This window comes from Hakea prostrata, chromosome 9 (assembly GCF_041222555.1).
Source record: "Hakea prostrata isolate BN-2017 chromosome 9, UWA_Hpros_2, whole genome shotgun sequence".
NCBI classification, from domain to species: domain Eukaryota; kingdom Viridiplantae; phylum Streptophyta; class Magnoliopsida; order Proteales; family Proteaceae; genus Hakea; species Hakea prostrata.
In genome coordinates this window covers 8,990,181-9,003,178 of record NC_142608.1, presented here as the reverse complement: position 1 = coordinate 9,003,178, position 12,998 = coordinate 8,990,181, and the positions used below count along the sequence as shown (strand labels likewise).

At 37.2% G+C, this 12,998-nt stretch overlaps 1 protein-coding gene across 2 annotated transcripts; it reads left to right on the top strand.

The window, feature by feature from the left end:
• Positions 1 to 5,986: 5,986 nt before the first annotated feature.
• LOC149004524 (uncharacterized) lies at positions 5,987 to 10,301 on the top strand. 2 transcript variants are annotated; one of them, XM_089135605.1, is made up of 7 exons: positions 5,987 to 6,298; positions 6,809 to 6,873; positions 6,980 to 7,009; positions 7,101 to 8,065; positions 8,180 to 8,398; positions 8,483 to 8,704; positions 9,686 to 10,301. In XM_089135605.1, the coding sequence occupies exons 4-7, from the start codon at positions 7,439 to 7,441 to the stop codon at positions 9,746 to 9,748; spliced, it is 1,131 nt and encodes a 376-aa protein (XP_088991731.1). In that variant the 5' UTR covers positions 5,987 to 6,298; positions 6,809 to 6,873; positions 6,980 to 7,009; positions 7,101 to 7,438; the 3' UTR covers positions 9,749 to 10,301. The 2 variants fall into 2 exon arrangements, with proteins under 2 accessions (XP_088991731.1, XP_088991730.1); XM_089135604.1 differs by having other exon boundaries at positions 8,144 to 8,398; positions 9,686 to 10,300.
• Positions 10,302 to 12,998: the final 2,697 nt, after the last annotated feature.

The window sequence follows — 12,998 nt, the reverse complement described above, 5'->3', positions numbered from 1 at the left end:
TGGGAGGTCAAAATAATATTATCTCAAAGATAGAAGAAAGCAGATTCAGCTAGAATACTATAAAAGTACCTATTTCTTCTTCTTTTTAAAAATTCTGATTATTTTTAAAAAGAATTTTTTACATATGGATCCTCTTAGTATAACATAAACTAATATTGAGTCTTCATAGTGCAATAAATTATATTTGGGTCCCAAAGTAACTAGGGCCGTTTGGTACTGAGTCGAGATTTCAAAATCAAAGATCAAACATAGACTCAAACCGAGTCAGGTCAAAAATAGCGTTGGTAGCTGAATTTTTGAATGAAATTTGTAGATTTATCTTTAAAAAATATTTATTGAATTATAGTTCAAATGTTTAACGCTTTGACAGTAGGGGTGAAATCCAGAGATTTCACCTCATACCCATAAATCTACAGATTCTCATTTTTAGTGTAAAAATGTGAATCTCTAGATTTCATGAATCTAGAGATTCACATAACCAAACAGGTAAAAATCTCCCATTTGTGAATCTAGAGATTTCAAATCTCTGGATTCACGTAACCAAACAGGCCCTAACACAATCTCCTACCATTAAGTTTTTTCAGACTTAAAAATGAAGGGACCAAAATATCTCTCAGGTTATTTAATACATATGATATGATTGAAATACCCCAAATACCCTATTGTATTAACCCCTTCACCCCATCTTCCTTCATGCAAGCCACTGCTAGAACCATTGCCTGAAACCACACAGGTGGAAACAACATTAAGTAAAAGAAGAGAAAGAATAAAAAAAAAAAGCCACAACCACTACTACTCCACCCCCTTTTCAATCATCGTCTATCCCCTTTCCTTCTCGTCTCCATCACCGCATCACCTTCTCCCGTAATGAATTTACCTTGAATAGAATCATCTCTACTGGAAGAGGTAGCAATAGGATGTTGATGGTGATGGTAATCGTGGTTGTGGAGGAAAAGATGGACAACACTAAATCAAATATTCAACAAACAAACCATATACACACAAGATTTTTTAACATAGAAAAACCCACGAAGAAAAAAAGGCACGAAACTATTTTCGGAGTCCACCAAAACTTTCACAATCACCAAAAAAAATAATAATAATGGATATCTAATCTAATATCATTCTAGAAAACACTAGAATAACACAAACACATAATAAATAAATAAATATGCAACTCATAAGAGCATGAAGAAAAGTTAATGAAATGGCTTCCTCAAAAAACTGTGGTAAAATGATATTCTAGCCATTGCATATAAAGCACCAAATATCGCGATCATTCCCTTCAAATTTCACCTCGTTCCAGGGACATCTCACCATCGAATTTGCCGGAGAAGACCAAGAAAAACCCTTTCTTCTTCGTTTTCCAATTTTTGCTCTCTCTTCTCTATGAATTTTTTTTTCTCTCTTGTGTGGGCACTCTACTGTCTTCAAAAACTGAAAACCCTTTTTTGTTTGTTTCCCTTTGATTTTGTAAAAGCTCTGGGACCCACAGCTAATGTGCCGGATCCAACATAAACCATAATTAATCAAACCATATCGTAGGAGGCACCTCTTGATAACATTAACAGGGGCTAGAATTTCTATTATGATAGTAGATTGAGCGGTTTAATCAAAATTGGGTAGCAACACGAGTTAAAGCAGTCTCAGAGGAAAATATGTAAGATCAAATCTAGCCAAGAGCAAATAAATTGATAAAAAACACCTTAAAATAATAATACAAGATGATGAAACATACTTTCTTTAGAATCCATTGGAAATGGAATGCAGATGAATTTTTTCTTTAATCTCCCAAGAAGAAAAACTTGTAGTTGATTTTATGACTAACTTGATACTAGGATCTTATCCTCTAGAGTCTTCTATATTCACTGGCTCGATGAAACAATCTCTCTGAATTAACACTTTATGTGCATCGAATAATATGATTTATTAGGGTTTAGACTTTAACGGAGGGACCTAGCATCCTCTATATAGGCAAAACTCATTAAATTGTTCATAAATTTGACAATCCTTGTTGATGCAGAATTCAGTCCTCCTTGATCCAATGCGTGAACCTGCAAAAACCTACTCGACCGGGGTGGTCGAGTTTCTTCTCCGATGAACAAATTAGTTCAGACAAATAAAGAAAGCAAACTCAATCTCTCTAATAACTCAAAAGTACCTACCTTTCAATGACCAATATACATCTTTATATAGTTCTTCATGATTTGAGTACAAAGAGGATTTCCTGTTATAGAGTTGTATCAGGATTTATCCTCTTCCTTGTTAATTGAGTCTGGCTTGGAGAATACTACTAGAGTCCCATACAGACTTGAACTCAGTATAGTATTGGTTATGTTCGGTAAAATGACGTTAGATATTATCACCGGTCCGATCACTCCGTTTTGGCCTAGCCAATTTGAGTACGATTTCCGGCTCGACTAGGCGAATTATGGTCGAACAGACCTGATCATAACAGTCCCTATTAGTCAACACTAGCTAGTCCATATAAGAGTTTTACATATATTACCCATATCAGATCAAGTAAAGAAACCAAATCAAAATGTAACACAATCAACTAAGCCCATGTTATGTGGAATATTTTATTAATATTCTAACATTGTCCTACTTAGGCTATATTGATTATGATACACTCAAGTAAAACAAAACTCTCTTTATTTTTTAAGAAAACAATTGGAAAACTTGTTGAAAATATTTTGACATTTATGTGCACAATTTTATATTGGCCTGGAAATAATACTAAAATTTAATCTCATCATATAGAGCCTTAAGTACCAAATCATAAAAGTAATTATATCTTTTAAGCCATAAAGGACCATCCACATATTTTTAACTTTACTGAAAATATATGCAATATAGTAGTGTGGTAATTGAAGACACTTGAAAAAGAGACAAAAACAAAGGCAAGAAAGTATGTCTCTGAGACGGGGAAAATATCGTCGAACCGGGCCCATTCTTGGTTCAACCCTTGACCCCGGTCGGGGACGAACTGACCGACTTAGGTTTGTGCGAATCGGGTTTGAAGATAACGTGCTAAGGAAGAAACCTTACACAATCAGCAGGCAAGTGCAAGTACGAGTCCGAGATTCTCAAGATGGATAACCCGTCAGGAGACGGTTATCAGCACTCACGGGAGCAGACGATCTTGCAAACTTGGATAACTGCCACACCCGCAGCAAACGATAGTGTCATCAAGGGAAGTTATCCATCACCCCACTAATGGGTCTAACCGTCAAGATCTGATGGTTGCCAAAAGAAGACTCGATCGAGTTCAACGGACGAGATTAGAAGGTACACACTATATAAATCATAACCTATGCACGAAGAAGGTAATTAAATCGTATTCCCAGTAATTGTATTCATACTTATAGCTCTACAATTAGCCAGAGCCTTTCGTGATCAGTTCATTAACTGACTTAGCCATCGGAGGTGGACTCCCGACCCCCACAATCGGGCCACATCTGATGATTGTTTTGCAGGTCATTCTTTAGTGATAAGGGCTGAGCATATTTTGGACGCATTAGTCTCAAAAGCAAAAAGGATTTTTAACCACTAACTGTATACAGGCTACACTGAGGGACATCAAAATGTGGGAGTAAATGTGGTGCAACACGAACTATAGCTTGAATTTGAAAAATAGAGGATTAAAGGCGGTGGTTGATTGTCACTGTAGCTGAAAGGAGTCACAAATTCAACCCTACAGAAGCTCGTTAATTTCTCAATCCTACCTGCTCAACCCTACCTAGTGTGCTTCATTACTGTAGTGGTATCTCCATTACTGGCATTCCCCAGAGGAAAATTAGTTGAAGGAGGATCGGTTATCCTCAAAGAACAAAGGGGTTTGATTCGAAAAAGAAGAGAAACAGGGGATATAGGAAGGAAGAGGAACACATATTGCAGAAAGGTGCAACAGCGCACTCAGGGTGTCAATCTTGGTGCAAGTCAAGGCTTAGTAGAGAGTGGAGGAAAGAAAAAGGAAAGATGTGCTAGGGAACTTAAGAGTAGTTTTTTTCCTCTTCTTTTGAAAGTTGGGTTGCCGTTTTGGACTTTGGATACGTACACGATTAGTTGGTCGACTCTCTGAATCACAAAATCAGGTCGGGTAAAATAACTAAACCAAAGGTCAAGCTTGTACGATATAAACAAACCAAGCCGAACTGATTAATGCGGTTAGACCGTTGACGGCCTATCGGGTTGACTGACTCCCCATCAGGTTACTAGTCAAGTCCGACTCGTTGACCCGGTCAAACTACCACATAATCGCCCCAAATTAATTAACAATACAAGATAATGAAACATACCTGCTTTGGAATCCATTGGATACACAATGTAATGAAATATTTTCTTTAATCTCCCACGAAAAACAAACCTGTAGTTGATCTTATCCTCTGTACTCATTTCTATTTACTAGCTCGATGGAATAACCTCTTTGAACTAACGCTTTATGTTTAGAAAATAATGTGATTCATTAAGATTTAGAAGAAGGACTTAGCAACATGTGTATAGGCATACTCATTAGATCGTCTATCAAGATCTAATAGCTCCCTATCAACTCACATTAGCCTGTCTATATAAGAGTTTTAGTAACCATATATTTCTCATATTAGACCAAATAAAAAAACAAATTCAAATGATAATTCAATCAATGAAGCCCACCTTATGTAGAATATTTTATTAATATTTTAATAATATATTCTTCTATACGCTACTGTAAATTGTGGAAGGACTCTCTTAATTCTTCTAGTGTGGAAGGTTCTACGATATACTTGGATAAGATAATCTCCTCGTTAGCTTAGCTTTGGCATTCACATTGCATCTAAACCGGTGATCTGTCTCCATTCCTGGTTTACAGAAACATGAAGTTTGGGGCAATAAAGAAAGGCTATCTGCAAAATGCTTTATCTGTGATTTTTTAACCTTCTTCGTACCATGGGCAAGCCACTTTTTAACCTTCTTTTACGACATGGGTTGCCTTTGAGGTGGTTTATGGTATGGTGGTTTTTGGGGAATGGTTCTTGCAAGGGTGAAGGAAGAAGATGAATGAAAGGCTTCCTCCTTCACCCACCTATATGATTGATATAATAAGATGTTGAGGGTATTTTAGTCATATAATATATATTAATAATCTAAAAATTTAAAGATGGAGGACACTCTTAATTAGTTAGGGACCTAGACATAATTTATCACAAGGAGCTAACATTAGCTTATACTAATGATCTGCCTTTTTTGCTGGAATAAAAGTAGCGTGGAAAAAAATGGGTAAAAACAAATTTGAAATCTATTAAATTCCAAAAGTGTATTTGTTTGGTTGATAGAGATAGAAAAGCTCACATAGACCTACTTTTCCATCTATTCATTTTCAAAACTCTACAAATTTTGTGAAAAAATGTAAAAAACTAAAAAATGGGACTCACTTTTTAAATTTTTTTGCAATATCCTTTTTTTTTTTCCATTTGTTTCTCCTTTGCCCCCACTAGGCATGAGACCCACATATTTTTTTCTCTCCACCTCACATTTGCAAACAAACAGTGGAATGGGTTCAGTTTTGATTGGGTTAAATCGGTTCATGTGTAGAGTTGTGATTCGGTCAAGTTTAAATTATTCCTTTCTCTGGTAAAAAATTTGAATCGTTCCAACGGTCGAAAAAATAAGTGTAGCAGTAGCACTACCTCCGATGAAATGATATGATCCAGCCAAGCCTAGGACATTACAAGTGCCTTGACCGTCAGATGGGAATAATGGGTAGTGATCTTTACTACTATTCCAGCACAGTTGTTCAGCGTACGTGCCAAGAGGACGTACAAGTGAGTTCATCTAAGTCTAACAAACGAAACGTGGGTCCCGCCTCACTACTGGGACCAAGCCAATCATCATCCGACATTTTCTCTACACGTTGGTTGCAGCTTCACCATTTACATAGAATCTTCAAACAAGTACATGATGAACGCTCTTGATTAAGAAGAAAAGGAACTCGCGTATCACAAGCCACACAGTAAATCTCAGTAAACGTTCTTGTTCACCGTGTGAGTTCAAGCAAGAGCAAGACTGAAAAATCTCGGAGATGGGTAAGTCAATCACTTTCTGTATTCTCTCAAGGGATCGATTCAAAGCTTCTTGAAAAGGGTTTGGTTTTTAAAGATTCAGTTAATAAAGCAAAAGAGGCGAGATGGTTTTGAGGAAACCAAAAGCCAATCTTTCTTCTGCAAATGGGGGAGGATTTCAGAACAGAAAGGGTGCCACCAATGGAGTTGGGTCTCGCATGAAAATCTCTGAACCCATCGATCACTGGGATTTTCTGGTAAATTCATTCTTTACCCTCCTGAAGGTTTTTTTCATCATTGAGTTTCCGATATGGTTAATGGTTTCCGGATTCTTATATATTGTTCTTGTGAAAGTGCTTGGAACATCAGGGTTTCTAGCTTTTTGAGAAATTTATTCGTATTTTGGTTTTCTGAAATGCTTTTTATTGGATTTCTGGGTTGTTTCTGGAAAATGTAGGTTACTGGATCCTGTAGTGTGGATTTTCTTTTCTTTCCTGCTCTCAAGCTTTTCTTGATTTGGGTTATCGTTCTTTTTCTTCCTTTATTCGGTTCCTTTTCCTTCTCTGCTGCGAATTTGACATGTCTTCTTGTATGAATTTGCATTGGCTTTGTCGTAAGATTTCTATGCTTTGCCTGTATTTGTTCAGAACCATATTCTCTGTTGTTTTCAATGGTCATCTGCTATTAGCATTTCCAGATTGTCCGGGTTATCTTTCACATCTGGATGTAAGTGACCTTAAATTTCCTCTTGCTTGGTTCTACTTCAGGAAGAAATCGAAGCACCGATGTGGGTAGACCTAACGTCAGAGACGAAATCAGTAGACCTGGATATGTAAGTTTTAGTTGAACTACTTACTGGGTTTCTCTTCTAACATCTATATATCCGGTTAAATTTTACCACATCTAGAAGCTGATCTCGTTCTCATGTTACTTTGCAGTCATGATGCATGGTTCCAAGTAGCCCATCCGTATGCACCTTATAACCTTCTTTTTCAGAGGTCTAATTAGCTCACGGATTGTTGTGAATGATTAATGTCCTACCAATGTGCTAATTTTCAGGTTCCATCTGTGCTCATCCCACGAACTGATGTGTGCATCTTCTCTTTCCAAAGGGAACAGAAACTCAAACTCAGAGTTGCTTGGGTCTTATTCTCCCATGCTGCCGGCTTCTGTGTCAAGATCAAGGGGTAAAGATTACAGGAGCAGAAAATGGAAAGAGAGTAATAATGCTGTTTCTCTGAACAAGAAGCATCCCATTGGGAATTTGGGACAGAAAATGTCTCAGATGGTCAAGGGATCCGTACAAGAGACGGATATCTGAATACAAATTTGGAACTCAGAAAGGCACTGTCACCAAGAAAAAAAGTTTGATTTGCCCTATCAGTTCGTCATCCTCAATGAGATCCTACTCCACCACTATGTCTACTTCTAGAGATACAAAAAGTAGTTTACTTGTGAAATCAAGTGTTACAGGTGAGAGCAATTCAACAAGAACTTCAGGTTATTCAAATGGCTCTTCAAATTTTGGAATGAGCACTCTAACAGAAAATAATCAACAACCATCACATGATACTTCAGAAAGATTACATCAAACTTCTGGTTTGACAAATGGGTTCTTTTTGGGTGAACGGAGGATTAGGCTTACAAGGACTGGTGTTACAAGACAGCCATCTAGGGTGGAGATCAAACACTCAAATGGAAATGTATCATCTTCAAGCAATCCCAGTGGTAACCATGGAAAACAATTAAATGGTCGTAACTCATCTTCAAGTAATTCATCAAGTGTAGGTTCATCTATGAACCCTAGGTTTGATCTCAAGGACACATCTCTCTCAGCTGTGCTCAACATTTATACAACACCAGAAAGCAGAAAAATTATCGGCTTTGGTCAAGTTGCCAAGTACCCAAAGCAGAAGGCTTCGTATGTCTCTAAAACATCTGGAATCCAAAATGCAGACCTGACATCTAGTTCCCAACTTGGAGTGAAAGCCCTAGATAGAAAGTCCACCAACCAAAGTTCGAGGGTAAGAAGTTGCAAAAAAATCATTGGAAAATAAAAGCTTTTAGTCATAATAGATAAATCTGACCTGTTGTCGTTGCAGGTTCTATGTCAAACTGAGCCTACAAATGCATTGCAGCTTGGTAAGGTACAGGAATCCTCCAACATGAAGGCTGTAGAGATGGCGGGCACCAGAAGGTCTAATAGGGTGGGTGGCAGCAATGCAGATGCCAGAGGAAGCAAGGTATTGGGTCAATTCTCCAGTGGGAAAGAAAATGCAACTGGAGGCATTCCAGGTCAGAAACCAATTAGGCAAACTATGAAAGAAAAGAATGTCATGGCATTATCGGATATCAAGGTAAGATGTTTCAAAATTCATTAAGAAAGCTCTATCACCATGATATGAAAATACGACCTGTCAAACTGAGCCTACACATTGCAGCTTGGTAAGATACAAGAATCCTCGAATGTTAGGATAAAAGATAAAGAGATGGCAGGCACCAGAAAGTCCAACAGGGTGGCAGGCACCAGGAATGTGAATGCTAGAGTGGTCTTGGGTCAGATCCCCAGTGGCAAAGAAAATGACACTGGTGGCATTCCAGGTCGGAAACCATCAAATCAAATGGCAAAAGTAAAGAGTGTAATGGAATCGTGTCATATCAAGGTATATATATGTTATAATTTTCATTATGTTTTATCATATTTTCCATTGAGTTTCAGGACAAGTTAGTTTATAGAAAATCTCCCTGTTGACAGAGTGCTTCAGTTTTGAAAGAATACCTAGTATTACACATAACAGCAACTTGGTTTCATGTCTCATAAGTGCTTTTTAAGTTGAGAAGTGTGTAATGAGTCATAAACTCTTTTTAAATGCATCATAGTAAAGAAAAAGCAATTCTGACAACAAATTATAGCTGGAAAAAGAAAACCTAGATTTAAAGAAGATACCATTGATAATAACACACTAATAAAGTTGTAAGAAAAACGAAGATGAGAATCAAAATGAGCAAATCTTTGATAACTGAGGGCAGCCAGAAAGTACAGTTTGGACATTGATGTTACAGTGAAAGCATCTCAGGTTAATTATTAAAATAAAATTTTACGGTGCAAACAGAGATATAATTTGTGAAAAGCTATGAAGAAAATCTGTACTATAACAGTGACATTGATGTTACACTTATGTTGTAGGTTTTTACTATACATAACATATTGAGAACTGGATTACCTGCATTATGGAATAAATGTCCTTATGTGTGTCGGTCGAGGCTGGTCCCATACTTTCTTTTAGAAGTAAACATTTAATCTGAGGAGAGCTCACATTTACACCATAAGAAAAATGAACAGCCAGGATCTTCCTGGGCCATTGTGATAGGATGAATTAACCATGAGGTCTTGATTAACAATATGAAATGGAAAACATTCTTATTTTCCTATTGCAAGCTAGAAACCGATAATCTGATTTCGTCTTCTCTTGGATGAGATGTTAAAGAAAAAAATTGCTGCATTGCAGAAGCAGAATAGTAGCACCTGATCCATTTCTACAAATTTTGGTCCATTACATGCTTTTTGTTGGATTATCTAAGGATTCTGTAAATTTCCTTGTTACCTTACTCTATTTTGATTATAATTGACCTGTCTTCAACAGCCAAAAACCAAAAGTGGATATAAAAGCAACATGGATGCTGCTCAGAGGATCCACTTTCGATGAGATTTCTGCTGCTCAGCAAAAAAATCTGTATATACTCTGTAAATCAGTTGAATTCCTTTGCAGTTTTCTCTTGAGAGGAGGACATGGGCATAACCATACATGGATTCACTTTCAGAGTCCTAGTGATCAGTTGTCTTGAGTGGCTTTTGATCCCAAGTCCTTACTGTTCAGATGTTTTCTTCTTTGACTGACAATGCTTATGTTACTAATACGCATTTAGAGCTTGAAGTGCTCTGATATTCTTCACTCTTCACTCTTATGTCCTGAGTAATTTTGGATATGTGGAAACCATTTTGAAGTATAGTTTCTTTTTTTAGTCTTTTCTAACATGTTGAATGATGATTTGTTGATTTAACCACGAAACGTTTTGCCATTTATTTACATTCCTGTAACAATGAGGTGGGGTATGTAAGGAAATCACTGAAGTTCATTATCTTTGATGTTTTCCTTTCTAGCTTCAACCAGAAAAGGTTTGCAGACGATTTCAGGTTATTTGGTACCCAACTCTGAAGGAAGTCAATCAAATCAATTTTCCAGACTCAGATACCTATATGTTGTTCTACAACATTACCTGGTGTGCAATTTTCTGAAAATTAATTAACTTCAAGAGAAATCTTTCTGTGGTTACATAAATCAATAGTTCCTGAAATTTGATCACAACTTAGCTGGTCGTTTGAAGGAAGGAATAACAATCTCACCATTTTCATTATTTCTGCTTTTATTAGACATCCTATATTTTGTCACTGGGATGAGTTCGTATTTAGTATTTAGAAGGGCTGGATATTAGTAGTAGGACTACGGCTACCCCAGCCAAAGGTGAAGCTCAGCTGGGCTTGCCGGTTTGACCATAGTCCAGCTTAAACCCAGATAGCAAGAAATTTGCAGAGTCTAGATCACCTCCCCCTTTGGGTAAAACGATGTGTTCCCTTCCTCAATTACTTTAAAGTGAAAGAAAGTGAAAGAAACTATTTGAAAATTTCTCATAAAATATTTGGTAACGATGCTTAATTTATGTTTTTCTTATTTTACCTTTTCCAATCCACGAAATTTATATGTAAACTGATTTTCTTATATGTGAAAAGTAAATGATTTATATATTTGCTAGTGTTTTTTTCTTTTTTCTGCCTGTTTCTATTAAAAAGAAATTCCTAGCCTTATCTACCTCCAATTTTTTTTGGTACACTAATTGGGCATTAGAAAATTTTATTGATGTGATTGGGGTTGCAGGGCTAGTATCTAGATTCCTGTTAATTGTAGTTGGGTTTGAAACCTTAAACAGTTCACAAGATGTGTAGCAAGAAGAGTAGGGGAAGCGAGACTTGGGAATAGATCAGGAGGGGTGGAGGTGCGGTTTGTGAGAATCTGATCCTCAACCCTCAAGGGTGGGGGTCTTAAACGATATTACTATTCTAATGCCCCTTCCACCACACATTTAGGCGATGAAACCATTTCTAAACACTAACAAGGTGGACCTTTCCCCTAAATATATAATTATGGGATTAAGATAGTGTCATCATCTACCCTTAAGAGTAGAGGAATCAGACTCAGTTTGCAAGAGGTGGGGTGGGACTTGGGAGGAACAGTTCTATGGGGGATGGTCCCATCATGGTGGCATTATTCAACAATGGCAGATGATATTTTTCATATTAGATAACAGTAGAGCAAATTATATATAGACTCCTTAGATTTGCAATCAATTACATCTACTACCCCTAAAAAGAAATCAATTACAAATACCTTTTGATGTTAATATTATCATTTAGCTTTATTACTTGACAGTAAAGAGGTATTTGTAATTGATTTTTTTCAAGAATAATAGATGTAATTAATCATAGATTTGGGGGTTTATATGTAATTTGCATCAAAAGTTATTATGAGGGATTATTTTTTGCATTCAAAACTAAAAAGGAGAAAAAAAGAGACAATAGGGTTAATGTTTTTGGGTAATGCAAGGTAGCTCAAATGTCAAACACTAACGTTTCATAGGATGAGGTCAAGAATCTAAATCTCCTTGGTATCAGAGGTAAAGCACTGCCATACATTACCAATAAAGGGTTGACTCAATTAACAGTGAACAACGCCTCTTAGTGAAGAGGTCAGGGTGTTTGACTCTTATTGATGGTACATGTAATAGTGTTCACCCCCAATATATACAAAATCACCAATTCCAAAAGAAGGAAAAACTATTACTTCTGGTAGGAGAGATTTTGTGAATAAGGTGCTGGCAGATGGGGTGAGAAATTTTCTCTTGAAAGTGAACTATCTACTTCCAACAATGCAAGCTTTTCTTTTTTGGTGAAAAAAAATGCTTATTTAGAATTAAACCACAAGCAAATTTACAACCTAAGTTGTCTATAAGCATAGGATAACAAATTAAAGGGGAAAGAAAAAGAAAAAAAATTAAAGAGCAAGAGTTTTTTTGCAGCGTGAGAGGCTAGACAATTGGCACCACTGTTGCCTTCTGTCAAGTTGTGTAAAGATTACTGCTTCACACTACTGCATCAGTTACTTAAATATTCAGCAAAAGTGGACTTATGTACCGATACGGGAAAATTTATACCGAACCGGGTCTACCTTTGGTTCAGTCTTTGACTCCAGTCGAAGACGGCTTAACCATGGTCGGGTTCGGACACTTGGTTGAATCATTAAAAAGGAACCTTGCGGTTCCAAGGATGAATGTGACTCGGAAGAATTCGGGATATGTGATTGACTTATAAACGGTTACTAACACTATGAGGAGTGAACAATCGTGTCAATAATGGAAACTACCATTGATATGGGGGGAAAATCGTGCCAAAAGAGGAAACCGCTTTCGCCCCCGAAGAAAGGGGTAAAACCCTACAATCGGATAGCCACTAAGAAAGATCATGAATGAATCCAATGACCAATAATAAGAGGTAGCCCCCGGACCCACGTCTAACACTGTTTTGTAGGTGATTTTTCAAGTATCTCAAGACTGAGTAGATTTTGGACGCATCATGTACCAAGAAGGATTCGTCTAGAGCTGCGGATCTTGTTAACTACATTGACAACCCCTGATCTGCAAAGTTGAAGACAATGTTAGGGTATGTCGCACCGTGAGACATTTGGATTTTTGTTCGCGGCTATGCGGATGAGCCATCAAAAGTTGACACGTGGCGCCGCTTGTTAGAAGGAAGTGCAGCTTGATTGGCGGGGGGAATCAACGGGAAGGAAATAAGGCGCTGTAAGCCTTCGATTCTATTTCCTCCTTTGGTAAGGATTGGTCGGT

What these genes read in the sequence shown, in the direction of transcription:
- LOC149004524 (XM_089135604.1), top strand. Translation starts at nt 7,439, where the DNA reads ATGAGATCCTACTCCACCACTATGTCTACTTCTAGAGATACAAAAAGT. An exon ending in TGGCATTATCGGATATCAAG is followed by an intron (nt 8,399 to 8,482) that starts GTAAGATGTTTC and finishes TACACATTGCAG; the next exon opens with CTTGGTAAGATACAAGAATC. An exon ending in TGGAATCGTGTCATATCAAG is followed by an intron (nt 8,705 to 9,685) that starts GTATATATATGT and finishes TGTCTTCAACAG; the next exon opens with CCAAAAACCAAAAGTGGATA.